The 25,430-nt window shown below is 33.0% G+C and overlaps 1 protein-coding gene across 3 annotated transcripts in view; it reads right to left on the bottom strand.

The window, feature by feature from the left end:
• LOC149065414 (terminal uridylyltransferase 4-like) overlaps nucleotides 1-25,430 on the bottom strand; it is a 101,809-nt gene that overhangs the window by 13,713 nt on the left and 62,666 nt on the right. For all 3 annotated transcript variants that reach the window (XM_089254215.1, XM_089254216.1, XM_089254217.1), the window contains exons 15-23: nucleotides 23,663-23,749; nucleotides 21,136-21,233; nucleotides 20,844-21,005; nucleotides 16,974-17,063; nucleotides 14,583-14,696; nucleotides 14,164-14,238; nucleotides 13,810-13,987; nucleotides 3,391-3,438; nucleotides 1,114-1,208 (exon numbers count right to left, since the gene is read on the bottom strand). In XM_089254215.1, the coding sequence (XP_089110341.1) occupies nucleotides 1,114-1,208; nucleotides 3,391-3,438; nucleotides 13,810-13,987; nucleotides 14,164-14,238; nucleotides 14,583-14,696; nucleotides 16,974-17,063; nucleotides 20,844-21,005; nucleotides 21,136-21,233; nucleotides 23,663-23,749 (947 nt within the window). The remainder of the gene's footprint in view (nucleotides 1-1,113; nucleotides 1,209-3,390; nucleotides 3,439-13,809; nucleotides 13,988-14,163; nucleotides 14,239-14,582; nucleotides 14,697-16,973; nucleotides 17,064-20,843; nucleotides 21,006-21,135; nucleotides 21,234-23,662; nucleotides 23,750-25,430) is intronic.

Raw genomic sequence — 25,430 nt, forward strand, 5'->3', positions numbered from 1 at the left:
ATACCGAAAAATTTTGATGTAAAGAAAGAAAACACTCAAGCTAAGCAAAAATTTGAACACTAAAATAGCAGTAAAGGTTTGGAGGCCACATGAAAACTTTGACTTACAACAAAGCTTGATATGAATCAGTGTGATCAATAGATTGATTCAATCTTTCACATCAGGGTCAGGATCCACAGAACATATTCCAATGCTTTAGTTATGTTGTAAAATTGTCTGAGGGTGAATATGTTCTTGTCCCTTTTTTGATTATTTACAGGTTGTTCAAATGGGTAATGCAGGAATGTTGATTTCAGCAAAAAAAAAACATGAGTATATTTTTCAATCAAAGTCTGATTCATGCCTTTTTTTGTGGTGATGGGTTAAAACTCAATGCTTAAAACCAAAAAGGGTTGATTTTGGCAAGAAAAAAGAACAAATTTTTTAACCAAACTTTGATTCATGTCTTTTTTTCCCTCTGGGTATTGAACAATATCTCAGTTTCAAAGAGTTTTTCATTACATTTCACACAATTGCATATCCAAATGTGAAGGCTAAGATTGCTCGATGAACCAAAAAATGAAGGAAGATTGTACATCAATCAACAATTGATGAGAGAGAGTTTGCCTTTCAAAATTTAATCTTCACATCAGGTACACAACACCAAACTTTCCAGTACACATAAACTGTTAGAAATTTCTCAGAGGAATGGGTATGATGAATACGTGTGTGATTCAGCAGTAGTAAGTAGAAATATGGACAGGACTGAATATGAATGTTCATTAAGTTTACAACAGGGACATACATGACAAATATTAAAAAAAACATTTAGGCACCAGCAAAAAAAATTTCAAGTTTCCTGAGAATAAAAATGGTCCGATTTATTATTTTTCCAACTATTTTGGGATTTGGTCCCCTCCCCCTGTTAATTGGCATGCTGAAGTAAATTCTGAAAATTTTATGCCAACAATTTTATCCTCAATTAAGAGAAAATTTTAGGAACTAATTCCAACTAGGCATTGTCAAGCCCTGGTTCACAACAAACGATATGGATCCAGATTATTTTGCCTCTAATGAATCATGATTGGAAAATATTAAAACATTTTGAAAAGATATGTAAAAGTTAACAATTACCCCGATTCCGGAGTGCCCTCTGAGTTGTTTCATAGAAACTGGGGTACCAAAATGTTCTCGACCTCGAATAAAGGCTTTCATTATATAGTTATTCACTGGAAGGAAAGAAAAAAAAAAGCTGCAGTAAGTAAACATTCAAAATTCATTTCAGTTAATCATACTAATAATTCTACATTTTAATCAATGTTAATGCAAATATGACCGAAAATTGTATTATCTCTCATTCTATTTGGTACCGTGAATTAAATCACTAAAGTTTATAATCGAATTAGAGAGTGTGGAAATAGTTGGTGTTACTTCCCACTCAATTACATGGAATACTCAAGTCCTCCTCACACAGGTGTGAAACCGATGTGTTGTTACCTAGATACCAGAAGACAGTATTCAGGTGACTTAACACGTGTATTTTTACAATGCCTCTCAAATGAGGACATTAGAGTATTGGCGACTAGAATATTTAAGCGATTGGTTGACTGGTGACTGCACACACAAGTCTTGTCGCTACTCCATTCTAGCCTAGAGCAGGCCCGTAGGCTGGGATCTATGACATGCTCGCAAGCCAGACTTTTTACAGGCCCTTCTGTAGTGAATTTATAGAATGAAAAACAAAAAAAACTATGGTAATTGTCTCAAGCCCCGGGGTTGGAGTAATGTCAGCCCCTTCCTCAGAGTTATGAATAAATCATGATTTAAAAAAAAATTTAATAAATCTGCTTTCTTTTAAAATTTATAAATCAAAGTTTTGTATATTTAAATTAACAGACTGCTTATTACTTAAAAGGAATGTTGTTAATCATTAAAAAATTCATATTTTCCCACCTAATCTCTAAAATTAAATTCAGAAAATTAATGACTAAGCTAACAAATAAACAATAAACAAACAAATTACGAACACTAAAAATCTGTATTTATGTAACATAAAAGGTCATTCAGCTCAAATTAACTTCATGATTTGTTTCTTGTTGAGAAAAATGATTTTATATTCCTGAGGACTTTCCCCCAACCCTTTAAAAGAAATACCTGGTGGCAACTCAGTATCACATGTTTTGTGATATGCACACATGGTGCAGTGTTTCTCTATCCATTCAACCAAAGGGTCTTTCAGCATCAACAAAATGAAAAACATATTCTATTGCCAAAATTGTTTCTCGTGCAATTGATGGATTAATTTATTATGACATGTTTCAGACTTGGCATAATGTTGCTTAATAATTTACACATTTTTATTCTTTTGCAGATTTAATGAATTCTATTAAACACGAGCAAACTTTAGATTTTTCACTTTTTGTATTAAAATTGAAAGTGAAACTGTATTTATGTTGGTACACCATCTATTATTATTTTAAATCAGCAACTAGGGCATCAAATTCAATGCTTTATGCAAAAACTAATTTCTTTGCTTTTTTATCAGGGAAACCCTAGTGTCCCATTTTAATGCACTGCAAATGTTTAGTGCAATTATATATAAGTTTAGCGCTCCCTATATTTTACTGAAATTTTTTCCATGCACAAAATCTAGAAATAGAACAGCTATCTTTCTACACTGTATCTAAGGATTATAAGCTCAAGTCTATGTGTGTGTGTAGATATATATATATTTTTTTTTTTTACTAAATTTTTTATATTTCTTTTAATTAAGAACTTTACCAAATTTTAATAACGTGTGTACCATACTAGGTTACTTTTACTTCAATATCATTAAAGTTAAATAAAGTAAAACTGAAATTTAAATTTTGCGATTTAAATAAGCTTGATTGCTTCTCATGCTGATTTTTTTCATGTACTGAATCATTAATTTTTAATTAGTTCATCATTCCAGCATCAGGATGTCTCTGCCTGACTTTATAATACGTTAATAAATATGGTTAAGTTTTTAATAAATGTCTCATCTACCTTCTCAGGCATAGTGTTGGAAAATATTATGCCAATCTGTGGAGGTAAGAAATTAAAAACACTGTCATTTTTTCTCAGTTTCTCATGTTTTGAAGGGTTTGTGCTGTAGCAGTGCAGTGCAAGGAGAAAACGAGCAACTTCAGCCGTTCTGGTCACCAATTTCTTGGTCTCTAGGCAACTCAAGACCAATTCGAGTATTTCTGTGCAAGTAAGTTTTTATCATTAACACTTTAGAAATTATTTAAGAGAAATAATGTATTAACAACACATTAATAGACTACCATGAAAAAAAAGAAGCTGGATACACAAGATATTGCATTGCTAGAAAAAAATGTGTTGCTAGTCATAAACAAAAACAGAACAGAAAACAAAAAGAGGACTTACTCTTTCGTGAGAGCCCGGAACCCAAATTATGATTCAAATCAAAAGGATCTTTGGAATTGAAGGAAAAAACACAATTATGAATATAGCTATGTCATAAATCACTCAAATCTATTCAACAAGCATAAAAACAAACAATAAAAATAGTAACTATGCTCTTACAGTCGATATTGTGGTAATTAGATTATGGGCTAAAGAGCTGTGGTGCAAAATATTTTCACTTCCAAATATTTAAATTTTAACTGCAGGTGAAGATAGCATTGATGTCTGAGAAATCTTCTTAGCTGCTGTTGTTAATCACCAGTCTTTACTGTCAAACTACAAGCAACAATACTGCTTCCATTTTTTCAAAGGTAAATTAGGATAGGAATTTTTCTTCTACAAACACGGCACTCTTCAACCTAGAATCTATTCAATAACAGTTATATACAGTCAAATCCCGTTAATACAAACTCCAAGAGACCGGAGAAATCCCTTCATTATAACGAAATTTTGTTATAAAGGAATTCCAGGTGTTTGTATTGTTCCTATGTAAACTTAACTGGGGGATCAGAAAAGTGTTCATTAAAATGAGATTTTCGTTATAATGGTATTCGTTAAAACAGGATTTCACTGTAATAAAATGCATACTGTGGTGGTTATTTGTCCATTTTAGTACTTTATTTTCTCCACAATATTATTATAATTATTTCTTTATACAAATAAGAGTATAAGTAAGATGAACTTATGAGTAAAACATATACCATTATCCTCTGCTAAATCAGCATTAGCTAATCCACAGTGCATGTGATACTAGAGGCACACAAGGAGAGTAGGAAGGTATAGGGACAGTTGTTTTTACACATGAATACACTACTTTAATTTGTCAGGGTTTTTTTTTTTTTCAATTTATGGAGCTGTCAATGCTTCACATTTATTGCTAACAAACTTTGAACTAATATTTTCTGCATTATATAAATTAAAAATAAAATTCAAAATAAAATTCAAAAAGTGAATACATTTAATTTTATGAAGTAATTTTTTAGTTTTATTCCTTTTTGAGTGCAAATCGGGCGGATAATAGTTAAAAAAGACTGATTCTGAATATATTCAAGCATTGACATTTAGCCTAAAAACTCTGTGGTTTGTGTTTGAGACTTTTTACTTATGAATCCCACTAGAGGGAGGTATGGACATCCTCAATTTAATTAGCTTATCAAATGAAAACTATGTGATACTGAGACTGTTGAATAGTTTTTCTTCTATTTAGAGGCATTTAACTTTTGTTCGGCTGCTTCCTTTACTGTTATTTATGAATCTACACTAAAATTACTAGTTTCTGAACAGATACAATTTCTTTTTCATATAAAAGGAGATTATTTTATTTAAATCTGGTCATAGGAATATAATTCAGACAAGCTTCATCAATATTGTGGTTATAATTCAAATAGTTAATTTAATTTAAAACTATCACACTCCAATGTTAATTAAATTTCCATTTTTTTTATGACTGCAGGGGTGGAAAATGGAAATTTGATTTTTGTAGCACTTTGAAAGTGAGGCAGTAAATAAAATAGTTTTATAAACATATATGCAGTAGCATACACCGGATTACTTTTTACTTTAAAAAACAGTGTTATCTCAGCTCAGAAGAAGGGGGTGCCCCCCCCTCCCCCCAAGGAAAAAAATACATAGATTTCCTCTAAAAGAAATATTTTTTTTAAATTTTTTTATCATAAAAATTTTTTGAGAGACTTCTTGATATTTATATTTTTACATTCTCTACAATATCAACAAATGCGAGGCTTCTAACATAGACATTTTAACACATGGTATTTTGGATTTCAAAAAAAATTTGAAAATGAGTGTTTCTAGATTTAGCTTGTAGACTTAGTAATCACTAATTTAAAAAAACAAAATCCCTACAGGAGAGACTTGAAAAGTCTCTATTACATTAGAAAAGTAATTATTTTTCTTGTTTTTGCCACTGATGCAAGTCTAAGTTGTGCTTTTGTTTCAAGCTTTTTTGAACATTTGATCTTGTTTCTTTCACCAGAATCTACCCATTTTATATTTAAAACTAGCTATAATACCCGGCGCTGCCCGGGTTTTCTTTAATGAGGCTTTTTGGATCACGTGATATCTCCCTCTTTCTTTGAAGGACATGCAAACAGTGTCTAAGTTAACCAATATGGCAACTTCCTGTGCAACTCATGAAATGAACAAATCTAGATTTAAAGAAACATAGAAATGAATATATATTTTTCCCCCTTTTTAAGGGGCGCTAAGTATTTTGATCCCCCCAAATTTCAAGTTATCCATCTGCCTGTTTCAGCTTTCAAAAATGCTTAATTAAAGCTGTGGAATTTTTTCGATGTACTTTTTGCCCATAATTAATTTTAAAATATAATAACCCCACATGAATTTATGCAGTTGAATATTAGAAGACAATACGGAGGCATTAATTTTCATGCTTGAGAAGATATAAATAAAATGTTGAAATCAATATTATTGCATGGATATCCAACTGAAAAGTAGGTCCGGCTAATTATTTCATATTTAGTTTTCTGAGCTTCGTATATCTCTAAGCGAACTCAATATTTCAAAAATCGAGAATTCAATACAATTTTTAAAATTATTGATGCGACAGAAAACCCCACCAAATTACCATATTTCTACATCAAAATCTGCAATTTTAACACTGATTTCTATGAGGATCACCCTTTTCCTGACCCTCAAAGAGATACTGATGATGATTATGATGTCTTTTCAAAAAGCCTCATTACTGGGCGTATTGAAAATGTGACAAACAATTATAAACGCATACACTATTATACATATAATGGCATCGTTGAAGAAATGACAAACTATTGTAGAGGCATATACACGTCTGAAACACATTGCTAAGGAATCACGGTAACTAAACGTTCAGAAAGTGATTGTTGAGGCCCGAAAACTATTGTTGCCCGACAGGTTTTTGCCCATTTGGTGCATTTGCCCTTCTCTGACGAAATTTTAAAGTTGTCTATGGTTCAAGTCGGGTCCCATTTGGTATATATGCAAAATTTGGTGACGATTGATCAAAAATTGTAGATTTGTATAGAGAACATACACACACACAGACATACAGAAAATCCATTTTATATATATACTAGCTATAATACCCGGCGCTGCCCGGGTTTTCTTCAATGAGGCTTTTTTGGATCACGTGATATCTCCCTCTCTTTTTCTTGAGGGACATACAAACAGTGTCCAAGTTAACCAATATGGCGACCTGCGCGATTCATGAAATAAACAAATCTAGATTTACACAGAAACGTAGAAATGAATATATATTTTTCTTTTTTTAAGGGGTGCTAGGTATTTCGATTCCCCCCCCCCCCCGAACTTCAAGTTATCCATCTGTCTGTTCCAGCTTCCAAAAATCCTTAGTTAAAGCTGTGGAATTTTTTCGATGCACTTTTCACGGGCTCATAACTAATTTTACAATATCCTAACCCACATGAATTTATGCAAATAAATATCAAAAGAGACAATATGGAGACATTAATTTTCATACCTGAGAAGATTTAAATGAAATCAATGATATTGCTCGAATATCCAACTCAAAAGTATAGGTTTGGCTAATTACTTCATATTTAATCTCCTGGGCTTCGTATATCTCTAAGCGAACTGAATATTTCAAAAATCGAGCATTCAATACAATTTTTAAAATTATTGATGTAGTGGAAAACCCCCACCAAATTTCCGCATTTCTACAGTAAAATCGGTAATTTTAACACTGATTTCTATGGGGCATCATCCTTTGCCTTACCCTCAAAGTGATGCTGATGATGGTGTCTATTCAAAAAGCTAACTGTTATAATGCAGCATTAAAGATGTGACAAACCATTGTAAAGGCATATACATGTCTGAAACGAATTGTTGGGAACCACGGTAGCCAAAGTAAATGTTCCGAAAGTGATTGTTGAGGCCGAAAGTGATTGTTGAGGCCCAAAATCATTGTTGCCCGACAGTTTTTTTGCCCATTTCGGGTATTTGGCTAGCTCTTACGAACTTTTAAAGTAGCCTACGGTTCAATCCTGGTCCTGTTTGGTATATATGCAAAATCTGGCGATGATCAGTCTAAAACTGTAGATTTGTATAACGAACATACATACATGCATACATACAGACTTTCACATTTATATATAACACTAGCTGATACCCGGCGACGTTGCCTGCCCCATAAAAAATTTATATATGTATAGCTCATTAATTATTTCTTAATCAAAAAAAATTCTGTATCAAGTAAGAAAAAATTACTAAAATTATGCATTTTTTAAATTGAAACTATACCTCTACGATGGGCGGTTGATGAGATAATGGCAGCATTATCACTTACAGGACACCCTATACATATTCTACCCATAATACCCAGCGCTTCCCGGGTTTTCTTCAATTAATGGGAGGATTGGAAAAGTGACAAACCGTTATAAAGGAATAAACTGTTATAATGACAGAATTAAAGGTTAAACCATTATAAAGGCATACATAAACGTCTCAAACACATTGTTAGGGAACCACGGTAACCAAAGTAAATGTTCCGAAAGTGATTGTTGAGGCCCCAAAACCATTGTTGCCCGACAGTTTTTCACCCATTTTGGGCATTTACCCAGCTCTGACGAACTTTTAAAGTAGCCTACGGTTCATTCCCGGTCCTGTTCGGTATACAGTCGAATCCCGTTTTAAAGAATACTGTTACAGCAAAAATCTTGTTTTAACAAACTCTTTTTCTAATCCCTCAAATACGTTTACATAGGAACAATGCAAACAACCTGAAATTCCTTTATAACGAAATTTTGTTATAACAAACTGATTTCTCCGGTCTCTTGGAGTTTGTTATAACGGAATTCGACTGTATATGCAAAATCTGGCGACGATCGACCTAAAACTGTAGATTTGTATAAAGAACAGACATACAGACATACTTTCACATTTATATATAAGATATACAGTAAAACCTCGTTAAGTCGTCACCCTGATAAGTCGTCACTCCAGTTAAGTCATTTTTCTGCAGACCCTTCCAGCTTTCATAGACCACAATGTTATTAAACTCTTGTTTACTCGTCACTATTTTCGGTTAAGTCGTCACTATGAAAAAGTTTGAGAAAGAGGAACAGACTATTTTTATCGCTCCCATTAAAAAAAGAACTTGTTAACAGCATTGCCATATGCTTAAAATTCACCATAAAATCCTATATACCCAAACAGAACAGTTTAAGTAACGAAAGTCACGCTGGAGAAGTTCATTTGCCGAATAAGGTTTTTGGAACGTTGATGACTGTTCAAGCTAGATCTCATTTCTGCCTGGGTTCCATTGGAGAAACTGGACAAAACGTGAGACACCCAAGCTCTGTTGCAAGAAGCAACATAAACACTTTGCCCCCCCCCGGGGGGGGGGGGCAGGGCATCTCCGGTAAAACCAAAATTTATTGATATGTCAAAGATAACATATAGTGCAAAGAAATCAAAAATTATGTTAATTGAAGAATCAAATTAATCAAGTCAAAGTGCAACCGGCACGGATAATAAATAATCATAGAAAGCATGGGCTCTACTAATTTAGGGCTTGAAATTTAAACAAAATATTTTGTTGAAAAAAATTAGACATTCTTTCCCAAGTTGAGGTCTTCTGTTTACTTTTTCCTGCCAAGGGCCCCTCCACCAAGTCAGAAGTGTTTGAGATAACTTTGTAGCATGAACTACTAATGAAGAATTCAAACACTAAAATTAAATTTGATGTATATGTAAAATTAATGTGCAATAGAGAGTTCTGTTATGAAGAAAAGCTACTTATTCAAACAGTTGCTCTGTAGTCTAAATTAAAAATTACTAGTATAAATCAAAGTGTACAGTACATTTTACCACAATAATTTAAGTAATAAGAGATAAAAAAAAAATAAAAAACTGCTATTATTTTTTTTTTCGCAATCTATAAATTTTATTAATATTTTTATTTTGATCCATACTTTAATAAATATCATATTACTTTAAATTTATACGATTTTTTTATAACATTGCACTTAAAAACTGATGGAACTCTTCTTAAGTCGTCACTCCGCTTAAGGGGCATCATTTTTCGATAACTTGAGGTGACGACTTTAGGTCGAAATGAATGTTTTTCTATATTAATGATGCTCATGCTTATTTGCATGTTGAAGCATACACATATCACTTTCTTACTTTACGACTTTAGGTCGTCACCTCAAGGTTTTACTGTATATAAATGATGTGTTTATTTTTTGAGCTTGCTCTTGATTATTACCTCAGTTTGGTTCAACATACTTCTTTTTGTTGGGTCATTCTTAGAATATTTATTAGAAATTTTAAGAAATTTAATAGCGTGATTAAAAACTATAGACTTAAATTATTTTTAACTTACACTATAGTAATTTAAACCATAAAATTAAATTAGTTTTAATTTAAACTAATAGAAATAAAAACTATAGAATAATGATTAAACTATTAGAAATTTAATAGAATGATTCTATTTTCACAAAATGCATTGTAACTCCTGATGGTGAAGACAGATTTGTCATTGCTGTTTTTCCAGTGTGATAATAAGTTCTTTCACTAACTTTTCCATTCTGTTAAAGGATATACAAATATTTCATCAAATACAGCCAGTCAGGGAAAATCTATGCAATTTTAAAAATAATTAATGTAAGGAATGGCATAAATCGAAGGAGTCAACTTGTCTTCTTAAAAAAAAAATAGCTGGAAACAGCGATTGAGGTTTTTTTAATTCTGCAGGTGAACAGCAATTTGTATAGTCTGACCCTAATTTTATACGTTGTCAGAAGCCTGGGCGCCGAATCTTGTCACGAAGCCTGGCCTCAAGCTAATTCTATTTGTGGCCCCAAGAAATCAAATTGTGGAAAGTACAATTGATGTTACCGAAAAGTCAGCTTCTATTGTGATGCAACTTCAAAGTTTCTTAAGGGAAAATTTTGTTTTTGAAGCAAAATGTAGCAAACGGCCAGAAATTGTAGCAAAATGTAGCAGACATTGAAAATTGTAGCAGCTTGTAGCAGATTTTCCCCTCCTGGTCTGACTGTCCCATTCCTCCCATATTCATGTCCTACTTCTTCCACATGGAAGGGAGGAATGAGACAGAATTTTTACAAATTTAAAGCTCCCGTGAAGAGTAAATAATTACTTATATTTTTAAGTGTATTTTTCTTCTTCTTTTAAAAGTGATAAGATTATTGCTTTATCAATTACAACATTTTATAATTTACGAAAAAAAAAAATTGTGAAAAGTGTCCCATTCCTCCCTACTATTGGGAGTGGACACAAAGCTTTATTCAAAAATTAAACAGAGTTCTCAGCAAAATCTGTTTGATCATTTCCCTGTTTTTCGCTGGGTCAAAAGGAGACAAAACTTAAAAATTTCCCTGACCAAAAATCTGGAAGAAATGTAATTCAAAATCTAAACTTTTGAACTTTTGTTTATGGCATTTCCATTTTTTTCCCCCTTCTTCACACAACCTGAAACATTTGCCTTATGTCCCTGACTGTTTCCAAATATTTTCCATTTTTCCTTTCTCTGACGTTTCAGGTTGCTGGGATCCAGTTGGATTCCCCAGATTGAAATTCTATTCAATTTTGCCCAATGCATCCCATAAAGAAAGATGATTTTTTTCTACTGAAGAAATTTTCTCAAATTTTTCAATGATCTTTTTCTCATCAATATCAATCTTGTAGGCTACCAAACCTGTATTTGGTGTGGTAGGTCTTCTTAACAATAATTTGGTGATATTTTATTTGATGCATTTTTGTTTTGTTTTTCATCTTCGAAACACCACACCAGAACAACTGACACATGAAAACAATGGGGGGGGGGCAGGATTGCTTGAGTTCCTTAATATACAGGATCCAAGAGTGCCTGTATGGGAGCATGTAATGCATTGTATATTTATTTTTTCAGGGATCGCCCTCCCCTCCCGCAAAAAAAATTATTGGGTTATAAAATAGATGTCTTGCTAATTCTGAGGGAAAAAATCTAGCCTTAACCTTCATTGCAACAATACAGTTGTGTCTCTAATGTTCGGGGTTCAGGATGATCTAAAAGGGACCTAAATTTTTCAAATATCATTCCCTATTTATATTTTGTTCTTTTTTTTCCAAGAAAAAGTGATTTGTTTCATTTATTTATTTATTTATTTTTTTTTTTTTTTGAAAAAAACAAATTTGGAAAGGACTTAGTTCATAAAAATTTAATGTTTCAAAATTAACTTGTATGAAAAAATAATTTTTTAAAGATTCATTGATAGCATTTAGATGCGAGGAGAAAAATCTCAAATTATTTACGATTTCATTATAGATGGAAGAAATCTGCACATGCAGATTATATGCAGTAAGGACTACATGCCAGAAAATATGGTTTTGTATTTTTTTTTAAATGATTCACTTTTATAAATAACATTTTACATTTTCTGTTTTTTTTTTGTTTTTTTTTTTGGATTATCTAAATTTTCTGATAATCTGAAGTAGTCCTTTACCTTGGGCTATCAAAACTAGACCATAATAGGAACAATAACACACAGCAAATAAGGACTACTGCATTCCCCTGCACTGGCCAGCATGCAGTAAAAATAGTCAAGACACCAGTCTTTTGAATGTGGGAATCTGGTTTATTACCAACATACTGGGAAAAATGAGGTTCAATAAGGCTCATACTTTAAGATGGCACTGACTCACAACTGAGTATTCTTCAGCTACTATTAAACCACACATGTACCTCGTCCATATTTCCCTGCAGAACTTCTAACGAATTGGTACATGTTGAAATGTGTGTGTCCACGTTGTGAACCTAACGGGAAGCTTGTTTCTAAAGAATGCTTGTTATAGTGTTGCTATCTACCACATATTTTTCGAACTATGAGTGAAGTATAAGGTTTGAAGATTTTACTGTTGTATTCTTGAGTTAAAGGCATGTATTCTTGAGCTAAATCAATTTTGGGTCAATGAATCAGCTAAATCAATGACCCAGAATTGATTTGCAGGGGCTTCCAAAATCTAAATATATAAAATTGATTTTCTGTGTGTGTGTGTGTATGTTCTCTATACAAATCTACAATTTTAGATCGATCGTCGCCAAATTTTGCATATATACCAAATGGGACCCGACTTGAACGATAGGCTACTTTAAAATTTCGTCAGACCAGGGCAAATGCCCCAAATGGGCAAAAAACAGTAGGGCAACAATGGTTTTTGGGCCTCAACAATCACTTTCTAAACGTTTACTTTGGTTACCGTGGTTCCCTAGCGATGAGTTTCAGACGTGTTTATGTCTTTACAACGGTTTGTCACTTCTTTAATGCTGTACGTATATGTATAATATTTTATGCCTTTATAATGGTTTGCCACTTTATTCAATCCTCCCAGTAATGAGAGCTTTTTGAATAGACACCATCATCAGCATCACTTTGAGGGTAAGGCAAAGGATGATGCCCCATAGAAATCAGTGTTAAAATTGCCGATTTTACTGTAGAAATGCTGAAATTTTGTGGAGTTTTCTGTCGCATACATAATTTTAAAAATTGTATTGAATTCTAGATTTCTGAAATATTGAGTTCGATTAGAGATATACGAAGCCCAGGAGATTAAATATGAAGTAATTAGCCGGACCTACTTTTGAGTTGGACATTCATGTAATAACATTGATTTCAAATTTTTATTTATATCTTCTCAAGCAAAAATTAATGTCTCCGTATTGTCTTTTGATATTCAACTGCATAAATTCATAGTTTAGGATGTTTTAAAATTAATTATGGGCCCGTAAAGTACATCGAAGAAATTCCACAGCTTCAATTAAGCATTTTTGAAAGCTGAAACAGGCAGATGGAGAACTTAAAGTTCGGGGAGGGGGGGGAAATCGAAATACCTAGCACCCCTTAAAAAAGAAAAATATATATATTCGTTTCTATGTTCCTTTAAATCTAGATTTGTTTATTTCATGAAGTCGCGCAAGAAGTCGCCATATTGGTTAACTTAGACACGGTTTGCATGTCCCTCAAAGAAAGAGGGAGATATCACGTGATCCAAAAAAAACCCGGGCAACGCCGGGTATTTTATTTAGTAGGTCATAAAAGTCTATTCATAGCGGGGATACTTGATCTGTGGGTCACAAACCAAACTTGATTCGTAGGGACTTCCTAGATGAGTCATACAAATTCACTAACAGCTCTATTATAAATGCACTTATTGTGTTACTGGTTTCACTAATTTTGGAAAACAAATAGTCCCATGGGTTGCAAAGCTAATCTTGTTGATTTTGGGTCACGGCTGAAAAGGTTAAGAACCTCTGATCTAGAATTTATAACTCCAATTTCCCAGCATGCTAGCTAATGCAAAGGAATACTGTGCTTCAAAAACAAAAACAAAAAAAAAACTCACCTTCAATTGCTATCTTTTGGGAATTCCAAAGCTTTCGGAAACGAGACAGGAGGTCTTTTTGCCTAATGGATATGACATAATCCTTCATGTTGAAATCATGAGCATAAAATGATAGTAGACCTTCCCACAGTTCGCCAATTGTTTCCTTATTTTTCCCATAGTCCGGCCAAACTTTTGGCTACAGAAAGAAATTTCATCAGAAATCCAACCATTATACTAGTCTCAAACTTAATTTCTTAAACAATGTCACAATTATAAATAAATGCTTAAAAATTAGATTAATAAATTATTTTCAGAAATCTTCAAAAATAAGTATGAGAGTTAAAAATGCTTATTTAGGACAAAAATAATCACCAAATTTTTCAAATCATCATAGAACCAAGCGTTCCAACCATCCACCATGAGCTTTGGCTTTTCTTCAGAATGCAGCTATAAAAAATGCACACATCAATTACAAAAAAGATGACTATAAACACAGCAGAAAGAATCAACTCGAGAAATACTGGCATATAAGCCTTAATAAAGGTATAACATTTCTAATAGAAACCAGTAGTTTGAGCGAATCACCAGTTACAACAAGAATATTTAACTTTTTTGAATCATGAGCACCAGCTATATTAAATCATTGGAGCGATAGCAATGGTAAGTCCAAAAAAAAAATGTTTTCATACAACATTCCATATAAAGACCATTCTATAAGTTTTTCTTTCATTATAAAAAGTGTTAACTGTATTACGAAAAAAAAATAATGATAATAAAGAATTTGCACAGACCTCTTGTAAAACAGGTATTACAGGTGGATTTCTTTGCTGTAGAAAGAAGATGGCCATCAATATGTAAGCGTACGAGGATAAACTTCCTTTAGAAGCATCACAGATATCAAGGATCTGAAATCAGCAAAAAGACATTCATTGACACATTTTAGGACAAACATCAATAGAAACAAGGTGAAAATAAATTATATTATTTGATTTTTTTTTTTTAAATCCCTATCAGCTCTCAAAATGCACATTTATATACAGTTGTACTTAAACTTATGAAATTATTTCATTACAGAAAATTACTCGCATTAGACTTCCCCATCCATAATAATGAAGGCATCCACTCATCCCTCCCCCAAATTATTGATATTTTGTTTGAAGCACTCTAAATTGTATGCTTTGAATTAACTTTTTCAAAGTATGCAGAACCACAACATACTGTGGGAGATGGGGAAAATATACTGTACTTCAGAATAATAATCTAAATTTGGTGTAACAAGTTGTGTATAAAAGATAACCTCTCTTATAAACCCAAAACAGAATGTATCAAAAACTGTGACATATGTAACAGAATAATCATTGCTGCTGCAAAAAGTTCTGAGGAACAATTTCAACTCTTTAAGCGGCGCAGCAGAAATCACTAAAACCCCTTTAAAATACCATAACTTTTTCAATGAGAAGTAGGTTTTCTCCCAATTTTCAGCAGATACTATATAGGGTGTAGGAAAAAGTTTCCCGTCGAGAAATCCACTTTACAAAATATCAGGCTTGTCAATGCTAAACTAAGAGGCTTTTAAGGAGGCAAGATATTTCACCAATGTGCTGCTCAAAGGATTAAGAAAACAAGGAAAAATACCACTTTCTGTTTTCCGACAATCATGGGAGTTTTTACCACAGAAAATTTTCAGACAGCTGAGAGCTCTCTGCAAAACAATACAAAACATTCTGCTTTGGGGATTATAATTTGAAAAAATAATAGGAAGGCATGATGGTGCCAATGATGTACAGTAGAACATCGATTATCTAGGCTAATGGTGGGGGAAAGGGAACATGGTTAAACTGCTGGGAGTGAAAAAAATCATTTAAAGTAACTAAATTGCAAAAAAAAACTGCTCTTAAAACTCTTAAAAATGACTATTCCTATGTATACATATCATATCGACCGCCCAGGTCAAAATGACAAAAACTCCGAAAATTACATTTTTGAATTTTGCACACCATGAAAACTGTGAAAAGCACCTATACGTGTTGCAAAATAGCAACAACTTCCAACTCTGTTTATACGTTCCCTACTGTAATTTAATCTGAGTTCATTCCCATTCAGTTATTTCATACAAAGTGAATCTTTAAAATGCAGGTACCTGAAAACATAGAATTTTGAGTTAAACTTTGCTCAAAAAAAAAAATGTAATAAGAAAAATTGCACTTATTTACATGGTAACATAGTCCTTCCCCCCCCCCACTATCATACTGGGATTCACTAATGAATCCTTGTGCCTTGCCAGTTAGTAGTAAAAAAACAATACATTTCAATCAGCACCTCCTATACATGAGAAACTTTTTCCCGGCATCGCCTTTAGTTCTGTGCTCAAATACAATAAGTCACTTTTTCAAAATTTCACGATGGCAAATTTGTGAACAATATTTTGCCAAAATACGATACTGAGACTTTTTGACTTATTACAATGTGCCTCCGCTGTTTCCTTATAACCTGAAAGAGAAAAACAAAATTTTGCCACCTTCCAAAATTTTGATGAACAAGATTCTGGAATGTGAACTCAATTTTTTGGGAAAAGTAGCTTATGATATTTCACCACCTGAGCACAGAATTGACTGTAAATCTTCAAATATCAATTGTCCTGGGAATTGTCCAGTTCTAGGGTCTTATGAGTGCATATGGAGGCTGTCGTTTCAACAATGATTTGACATAGGACTTCTGAGAATGGGGGGGGGGGGTTCTGTAAAATAAATCAAGAAATCCATCTCTACGAAATGAAAATGTTTGTTTTCATTACTACCATCAAAAAATCTCAAGTTACCAATGAAAAAAAACAACACTAACTACAACACGGATAAGGAGGACCTTAACATGAAATTAAAATTTCCTTCCCCTGGTTCATTCACGTGCACAAATAACCGAGGTTCTACTGTATCTTGTTCTGATGTAAATCGAGGCACAGTATAGGAGAGTTCTACCCTATTCATCAAATCTTCACATGTTAATATTGAAGTAGTATATGACATATATAAAGTTTGGACTGGATTATGGTGTGTAATATACACAGATAAGAAAGAAAGTTGCAGAAACCCATTTCAAAATATTTGCTCAATCAATAAACTCCAAAATGCAAGAATTCCAAAAAGAACTATATGTACAGTAAAAGAATACTTGAATCACTTCACCTTTGCAAAATACTTCAACACAATTCCTATTATTTGTACACGAGGATCTATTTTACAATATGTGTCCAACATCCTTGTGTTATGCTGAGCCTATATAAAAAACAAAAGAAATAAATTTAAATGAATATTCAATTAACATTACATCATAGAAAAATATGTTGCTGTGACACAGCCACAATCTCCAGAAAACAAAGCTCATAATTTGTAAAGTCGATGATCATTATAATGACTATTACAACAGGGCCCTAAGTTTTTCCTATTTCTGCTATGTTATTTTTTATACTTGTATAATGGCAGTTATACATCACTCAACCCATTACAACGACTCTGCTCTCTCTCTCTCTCTCTCTCACACACACAGCCACAGTGTTTTGTTTTTTTTTGAAAATTTTGTACAAAATCCACCTTTGAGTATGTTTGACCTTGACCTTTGATACTTGGAGGGAAAAAAATGTGTTGTCACTTTTCTAAGGAAAACTCTGTAACTAGGTAGCACCCTCGCTGGAAACAGGACAAACCATAGCAAAGCACGCTATGCTTGGCATGAGTAAATCGGATGATGTTTATGTTTCCCCCCACCCCAGCTTACCATTCTGGTTTATTTCCCACACAGTGACTCACTCTTACTTTCCGAATGGTTGAGTTTTTGCAATTTTACTTAATTTTGGGAGAATATACAGGCAAGTGAACTTGCTACTTATTCCTGACTAATTATTACTACTCTGATAATTATTCCTTTGGCACAGCTGTCTTAAATAAACAGAGTGCTATATCTTCAGATCTCAAATTGAAAGATTGCGAAAGTTGACAAGAAATTGATGTCGAAAGCCAAATCATTTATTATTATAAAGAATACTTTGCTCACCATAATTAAAAATCTTGATTCTATTATGGAAGCAGAAGAGTTGGGCTTCACTTTCTTGGGCAGTCAATCGTGGTAAGGGAAATTCCAACAGTTGAAAAAAAACAAATAAACTAAATCTTTTATGATTTTTTTTGAAAACATTTGATATTATGACCTTCCAATATAACGCCTGTACAGTCAAACCTCGTTAGTGCGTCACCCGGTTAACACGTCACTCCGCTTACCGGGTCACTTTTTGGAAGTCCCAATTGTCCTCAGGCAGGAATTGGCACAGCTATGGTTCACTCCGTTTAACGAATCACTCCGCTTACTAAGTCATAATTTTGCTCTCCCAAGAGTGACTCATTAACGAGGTTTGACTGTATTCCATTAAATGAAGGGGCTCGTTATAAAGAGCACTAACTACTACTACTAAACCACACACACACTTTGCCCATATTCCTATATGGAATTTCTAACAAATAAGTATAGGTTGGAATGTGGGTGTCGGTGTTGTGAGCCAAACGTGAGCTTTGTTTTTTTGTAAAGCTTATTATAGTGCTTTCACCTATTTTTCGAACTATGAGTGAAGAGTTTAGAGAGATATAGATGGCTTTTTTCTCAGCCAGAGATATCAAGGAAACAGTTATTTTTATCACGACACAGTGCGTGAAATTAGGAAGGCAGATTCATGTGTCTCCAGTGGTGTAGATGGTAGCATGCTTGCCCGGTATGCAAGAGGGCCTGGGTTCGAGTCCCGGCGGAGACGTGATGACTTTTCTTTCCGAGCTCACCTCAGCATAATATCCGGAAAAATAACTGTTTCCTTGATATCTCTGGCTGAGAAAAAAGCCATCTATATCTCTCTAAAGATAATTTACTCTGAAATCTTAGTTAGCCGAAACATGATTTCCCATAGGTTTCTATGGAAAATCATTTAATTCATTCAAATACAAATACAAATACAAATACAACGCCACAACAGGCAAAATGCCCAACGAGGTGGCTGATAAAAAGATGCCCATAAAAATATGGTTGTCATATGTTTCAAAAATACAGCAACCCAATTAAAAATGCAATTAACACAAATTACAAACAATATATACACATGATAAGGTACTGTCATCAATTTAAAGATGAGTTTTGTAAAATACTGAGAAGCTCTGTAAGAAAAGATGAAAGCTGAGTGAAGGCTGAGCTGAACAGCTTTGCCATTCGATGAAGGAGAATTTATAAGATGGCGAAACAGAAGAGAGACAACTATTTTACACCATGCATGCAACCCAGTCAGGTTCATGGATGTCCACAATATGACACTAGTTACATAGAGGGACCTCTATGTGATGTGGTCTGCTCATTTCTGTCTCACATTCCATCTGCATAAACAGATGGAACGTCTAGGTTGTTCAGTTTGATTCCATGAATCTCACACAGAAAGAACCTGTGCACCGAAAATCATCTTTAAGTACAATTGAAAGTACAAAATGACGTTTTAAATGTATGTTTTGCTTTGCTTTTAATCACTTATTTTGTATAAAATGACTTAGCTTTCTGGAAGAGGAATAAAGGTGCATCAGGAAAGTAATTCTGAGGTGGAAAAAAATTAATCAGGCTTGAAAGAAAGTAATTCCGATGATAATTATGTGAAAATTCAGCTCACAATGCTCTGCTGTGTTATATGAACATGTGCATCCATGGCAACTAAAATGCTCAGTTATATGTATTAATCAGTTCAGTAATACATATACAGTGAAACCTGTGTTAAACAGAACATCAAGGGGCTCCAAATAATTTTCCGTAAGACAAGCTTCCATTTTATAAAGGTGCAAATCAAAGCACTAATCATTGAACAACAATCTGAAGCTATCTGGATCTGAAACTTTCTATCCTGTTTCCATGTCAAACATAAAAGGAGATGCCAAAAACACAATTTATAGAAAATAAACATTATCGACAATGGAACTCAAGGCAGGACTGCAGACAAGCCAAACTGGCCTTGGGAACCCAACTGAATATTGCAAAAAAAACAACTTGTTTCAATGAATAGGAAACAGAATTGACAGATTATACAAATCATCACTTGTCATGTTAATTTATCGAAACATCTACACAACTTCGGCTATACAGACTTGTCTATCTGTCCTGTGTATGGAGAAGAAGACAAAACTCACCTTTACAATGTAGGAGATGCCCTACATTCTCTGTCCTGAGAGGGAACTACTTTGGTAATTGTCAGGTGATGCAAAGTGAAGTAATGTATTTACAACTTGGTAAATTTTCTTAAGTATACTAAACACCTGAACTCATGGTGAGTATCAATTCTCAGCTCTGATTCAAACTCTTATGTCTTCTTTTCCAAAACTTCAGGTTGAGTTTCTGGCTATATTCCCTGGAGAGATCTCTTCTGTTTTTTTCCCCTTAAAAGGGTATTACAAATAGGAGAGAGCAGCAGCCTCCTCATTTACTTATATATATGACCGATATTGTTTGCAGGTATCTCTTAATATTCCACTTACAGGCTCTAGTATTCATCAGAATGGCAACAGTTAATATGCCTTCATTCCCAACACTGTTCAGAAACTTCTGGGAAAGTCCCAAAGAAGTATACTTCTTCACATCTACATGGCCCATAATTTGTACTACACTACTTGGTGTCAGAGCAATGTACAAAATTGCCTAAGCTCTTCCCTCTTGGGACACCAATGATTGATGATGATGAATCATTTTCAAACCACTATCACTTGATTTAGTTCGAGACAATTTTCTGTTTCACTAAGTATCCATCTCAGACATGTTTCACAATGTGTGTGCAGATTTCAGCTTATCAATTCAAGACAGGATATATGACTTTCACTGTTATTAATGATGCATTAAAAAATGTATTTGGATTGTTCAGCTCCTGGAGATGCCCATCACTAGAGTAGGTTTAACATTAAGAAAATCAATCTTCAATCCCATTGGCTGAATAACCCAAATAGCTTTTGTAAGGTTGATTGTGAATGAAAAGTCATCACAAATTTACTCACCAGCATATTGTACAAGCTGATATCGCTTTCTAGACCACTGGTGGTATCATAAAACTTGACGATGGGTACCTTGGCACTAGTTATAGGCATCACATTGATGAAACGAGGGTTTTTTGATAGAATACCAGCCAGCTCTTCAATAATTTTAATATGATTCAACTCCTGTGAAAATTTTAAATAAAATTTTTAAAACTCATGTAATGAATGATATAATTATATACTCTCTTGTTTAAGTCTAACATATTTGTTTAAGCATAACTTGTTTCAAGCAAAAATTAACCAAAACCTCAACCTTTGCTTCTTTATCATCAAAAGTCAGGCAAAAATCCATATCGCTGTTGGTAAAGCCAAATCCATTACAGAATGACCCAAAAAGAGTGAGAACTGCATCTGAAAGGGTCACATCCAGTCAAATTTACAAACAATTCTTAATGGCATAAAGTGAATAATTAATGGTATAAATTCAATAATAATGGTGATGGTATAAATTCAATAATAATGGCGATAATTATTAAACTTTACACTTAAATTTGAATTGTTATTTTAATGCTGTGGTTTATAACTTGGGAGGGCCCAGGGATATTCTAAGGATGACCACAGGTTAAAATCAAGTAGAAGATAAGCCACAAGAGAAGATTGGATGGGGAGAGGATTACTGGCAGCTGCAAAAAAAAAAAAAAAAACAGACAAAGAAAGCAATGATAGATTCTTTCAAAAATTGAAGATGAACTGGAATATTAATAAATAATTGTGTTTGGGGATATTTCATAGCAGCTTTATAATACTGTGGATGTTTGTTTTGTATACATTATTTATCTACTACATTGCATACCACTTAATGTGATTATTTCGGGACATTGGTTTTAAAATGTTGAATCACACATTTTTTTTCATATTGATCTAAAACAAAATTTTTTACCCTTTAAGCCAAAAATATATTTCTTTTTAAATTCAGAAATTGTGAAGAGTTTAAATGAAACTGTATAATGTGTGTCACAAATTGCAATACTTTTTATAATGCACGATACGTTCCTTAGATCTCTTGCGAAAGTCTTCTAGATGAGGAACTCTGAATTTGGTCAGTTGAAAGAAATTTGCAGACAGTGACTTTTTATTTTACCCTACACATGTGGCATACAGGGTATACATGATTACACAGATTCCATGTCATCACTTATGGCACTGAAGTCTTTGAAGATACACAATGAACAAAAACTAAAATATTAGAACATGCACATATACTAGACACGTCTTCACTGGTTTAAGGCCTATGTGGGTAATGTTAAAATGAAGAAGCTTATAAGATAACAAAGTTGGCAACAGCAGATTAACACATTATAAAAAAAAAAAGGTCAGGATGACCAAAAGAACATTAAAGACCCAGATTTTTCAACACATGATGGAAGTATGGAAGACGACACAGAATCAAACAGAAAATGGGAGGAGGACATATGAATTTTATCGTTATGTTTCCATTAAAAGAATACAAGGCGAGTTTTATTTGAATCAAGTGCTTACAGATTATGGGGCCCTGCATATCCTATTATCATACAGGGATAATAGGCGTACCATAAGGGAGATAATTCATGTGTCTTTTGCCAAGAGGGAAATACTTGACTAGATCACTATTTGTCTTTGCTCCAGGTTTGTGACACACAGGAATTTTTAACTTGTAAAAAAGAAAAGAAGTTAAAAAATTTGCAAGAGAAATACTTAGCACAGCTATCACTATTTATACAGAATACTGGTTTTGGTTGAACCAGGATTATGTCTTACAATATTTTATTTAATTTTTTTTTGTTTTGCTTAATGTTCACAAAGTATGTGAAATTTTAATTTGTTATTAATTATTCTGATTCATCTGGAAAACGGTGAATAGTGGCACTGTTATGTTGAAGAGAAAAATCTCAAATGTTCGTTTTTAACAGCTTTGTGAGTACTAAAAATTCTGTAAGGTTTGTGTTATCTGAAGTTTGTTATTCGAGGAAGGTCTGGTTCATATTAGCTTGGATTATCAAGTTCTTACTGTACCTACAAACTGCTCACATATTTAAATAGCAACAAAAAAAACCTAAAAATGCAACACATAAAAAAGCCTACAGTTATAGATCAAGATTCAAGGGGGGAACCAATTTCCACCAAAAGTACACATTAAGCCTATTCATATTTCACTTCTTTCATCAGTTATGATAAGATATCTTGCTAAAAACCTGGTACATTATACTTTGACATTGATGAGGTATCTTGCCTCCTGAAAAGCCTTTATTTCCATATGACAAGCTCAGATATTTTGTAGAACTGATTTATTGATAGAATATATATATATATATTAGGATAAAAAAAACAAGAGAAATGAAGATAAAAAAGAGGTAGTGAAAAGATATCTCTTGAATGATAAAAGTACCAGTGCTACTCACTAGTGCTATTTCACTCTCTTAAAATTCAATTTTTTTCATTTTTCTTTTTTGTGTATGTATATATATATATATATATATTCAAAAATGAATCAAACCCAGGTCCTCCTCTGAAATTAAGAGAAGCTACTATCCCCTCTACTTCAGTGCCTCCCGCCACAGTGTGTGAAATAAGGAAGGCAAGTTTGCCTGTCTATGGTAGCAAACTTACCAGGTTTGCAAGAGGACCACGGTTTTATTCCCAGCAGAGAGGGATGACTTTTCTTTCCGAATTAGATCATAATTATAGCAGTTATCAGCATTACATCCAGAAAAAGTCCGTGTCATTGGGGCATTTTTATTGTTATGAATTTAATAGAGCCAAAAAAGAAAAAATAATAATTGTAAGAATTTGTTTTATGTTACTTGGATATACTTTCTTGATGACTTTCAGCAGTTGCTGCCTGTCCTCTTCACGATCACGTAACTCCATCGTAGTTGGTAGATACTGATCTAAATTTTTTTTTAAAAAAAGGCATACAAATTAATAAAGAAACTACATTTTTATTACATTTATCATATTACCCTGCATTAGCTTGCATGCCAGGAAACAGCAAGAGAGACTAGCATACAGCTAATGTGGGAGAATACAGTAAGACAAGTTTTTATTTCCTAAAAGTTGCATCTCAGGTAGTTTCTATTGAACTTAAAAAGTATGTTTTAAGCCAAAAAATTACTTTAAAATGTAATTTTATTACAGTTTTACATAGTAATTAAGGGTATTTGGGACAAAAATTAATGTGTTTGTCTAGCATGAAAGAACTTTGAGCTGAGGTCAAGCATAACATCAGGCAAAAAAAAAAAAAAAAAAAAATTGGCCACAGCATTAAGGCATGGAAGAAGAAAAAAAAAATTGAGAATAAATTTGAATTCGTAACTACCGTATTTCAAAACGTATAAGGAATCCCCTCATTTTTTTGGCTTAAAACTTAGAAAAAGTTAGAAAGATATATCTATAATGCAGACATGTTAACGTTGGAATGAAGCCTCTCAGTAGCAAGAAATGTTGAGCTTTACCACAGACCCCATTCCCGGACAATATATCTACAGTCCAATAAGAAAAATTACTCAAAAAAAATTTTTTAAATAATTTTTTAAAAATTAAAAAATTGAAAGTTTTATTTAAATACAGCGCTCCATAGGCACTCAAGCCTAGGGGCACAAGGTCCCGGGTTCAAATCCCACTGTCACCGCAGTGGTGGTCAATTGAAGTTGGTTTTCTATGGTTCCCTACTTTGAGGCACGAATGCAAGCCGATCTCCCCTTTAAAAAGTCTCACAACAGACCTAAACAAGGTACAAATATAATTCAATCATTACACTTCACTTCTGAAATATTGATGGCAGTACTGAAAAGTCAGACACAACACTAGACACCAGGGTTGGTAAAAAAACCGGTTTTTTTGGTTTAAATAGTATTAACATTAAAAGCAATGAAATTTCTGAAAAAACATTCAAACTTCTAATAATTAACTAAAATAAAATGTTTATTAATGTAATTAACACTATTCCCATGCTAATTAATCAATAAATATTTATTACATTTTAACAAAAACCAAATTTTGCAATTTAATTATTTTTTGTTTAACTCAATGGATTACTGTGTGTATGAAAATTCTTTTAATGTTATTATTAATCATATAATATATAAAGGTTTTTCTCCAGTTACTTTCAGTATGCTTAATTAGGAAGCTATTTTGCAAAAACTAATAAAAATTAGGTGAATATAATGTATTTAATGAATCATAAATAATGCAGATTAATTAGCAATGATTTATGATATACAGGGTGATTATAATATACAGGGTGATTATAATATACAGGGTGATTATAACTAAGGTTCTGATTTCAAAACACTGTAAAAAAAGAACGATTGTCAGAATGACTTGAAAATTGTCACGAATATTCCTGAAAAAATTCAACTTTATTTGATAAAGGGGAAAAAATACTTAAAAATGTAAAATTAATGACATCATCCAACATGTGGGAAATTTGCTCCCAGAATGGAAACGATAGCCAGTCATGGCAGAATGATACCTTAATTATAGCATTTCACGATTTCATAATTCATGGAATCATCACAAAAAACGAAGTAATTGAACAAATAACTACAACTTACTTAAGAAATGTTAAAT

The sequence above is a fragment of the Pholcus phalangioides genome, unplaced genomic scaffold (genome assembly GCF_987345545.1).
Source record: "Pholcus phalangioides strain wild (caught in Gottingen) unplaced genomic scaffold, Ppha-v1.0 ptg000040l_1, whole genome shotgun sequence".
Taxonomy (NCBI): domain Eukaryota; kingdom Metazoa; phylum Arthropoda; class Arachnida; order Araneae; family Pholcidae; genus Pholcus; species Pholcus phalangioides.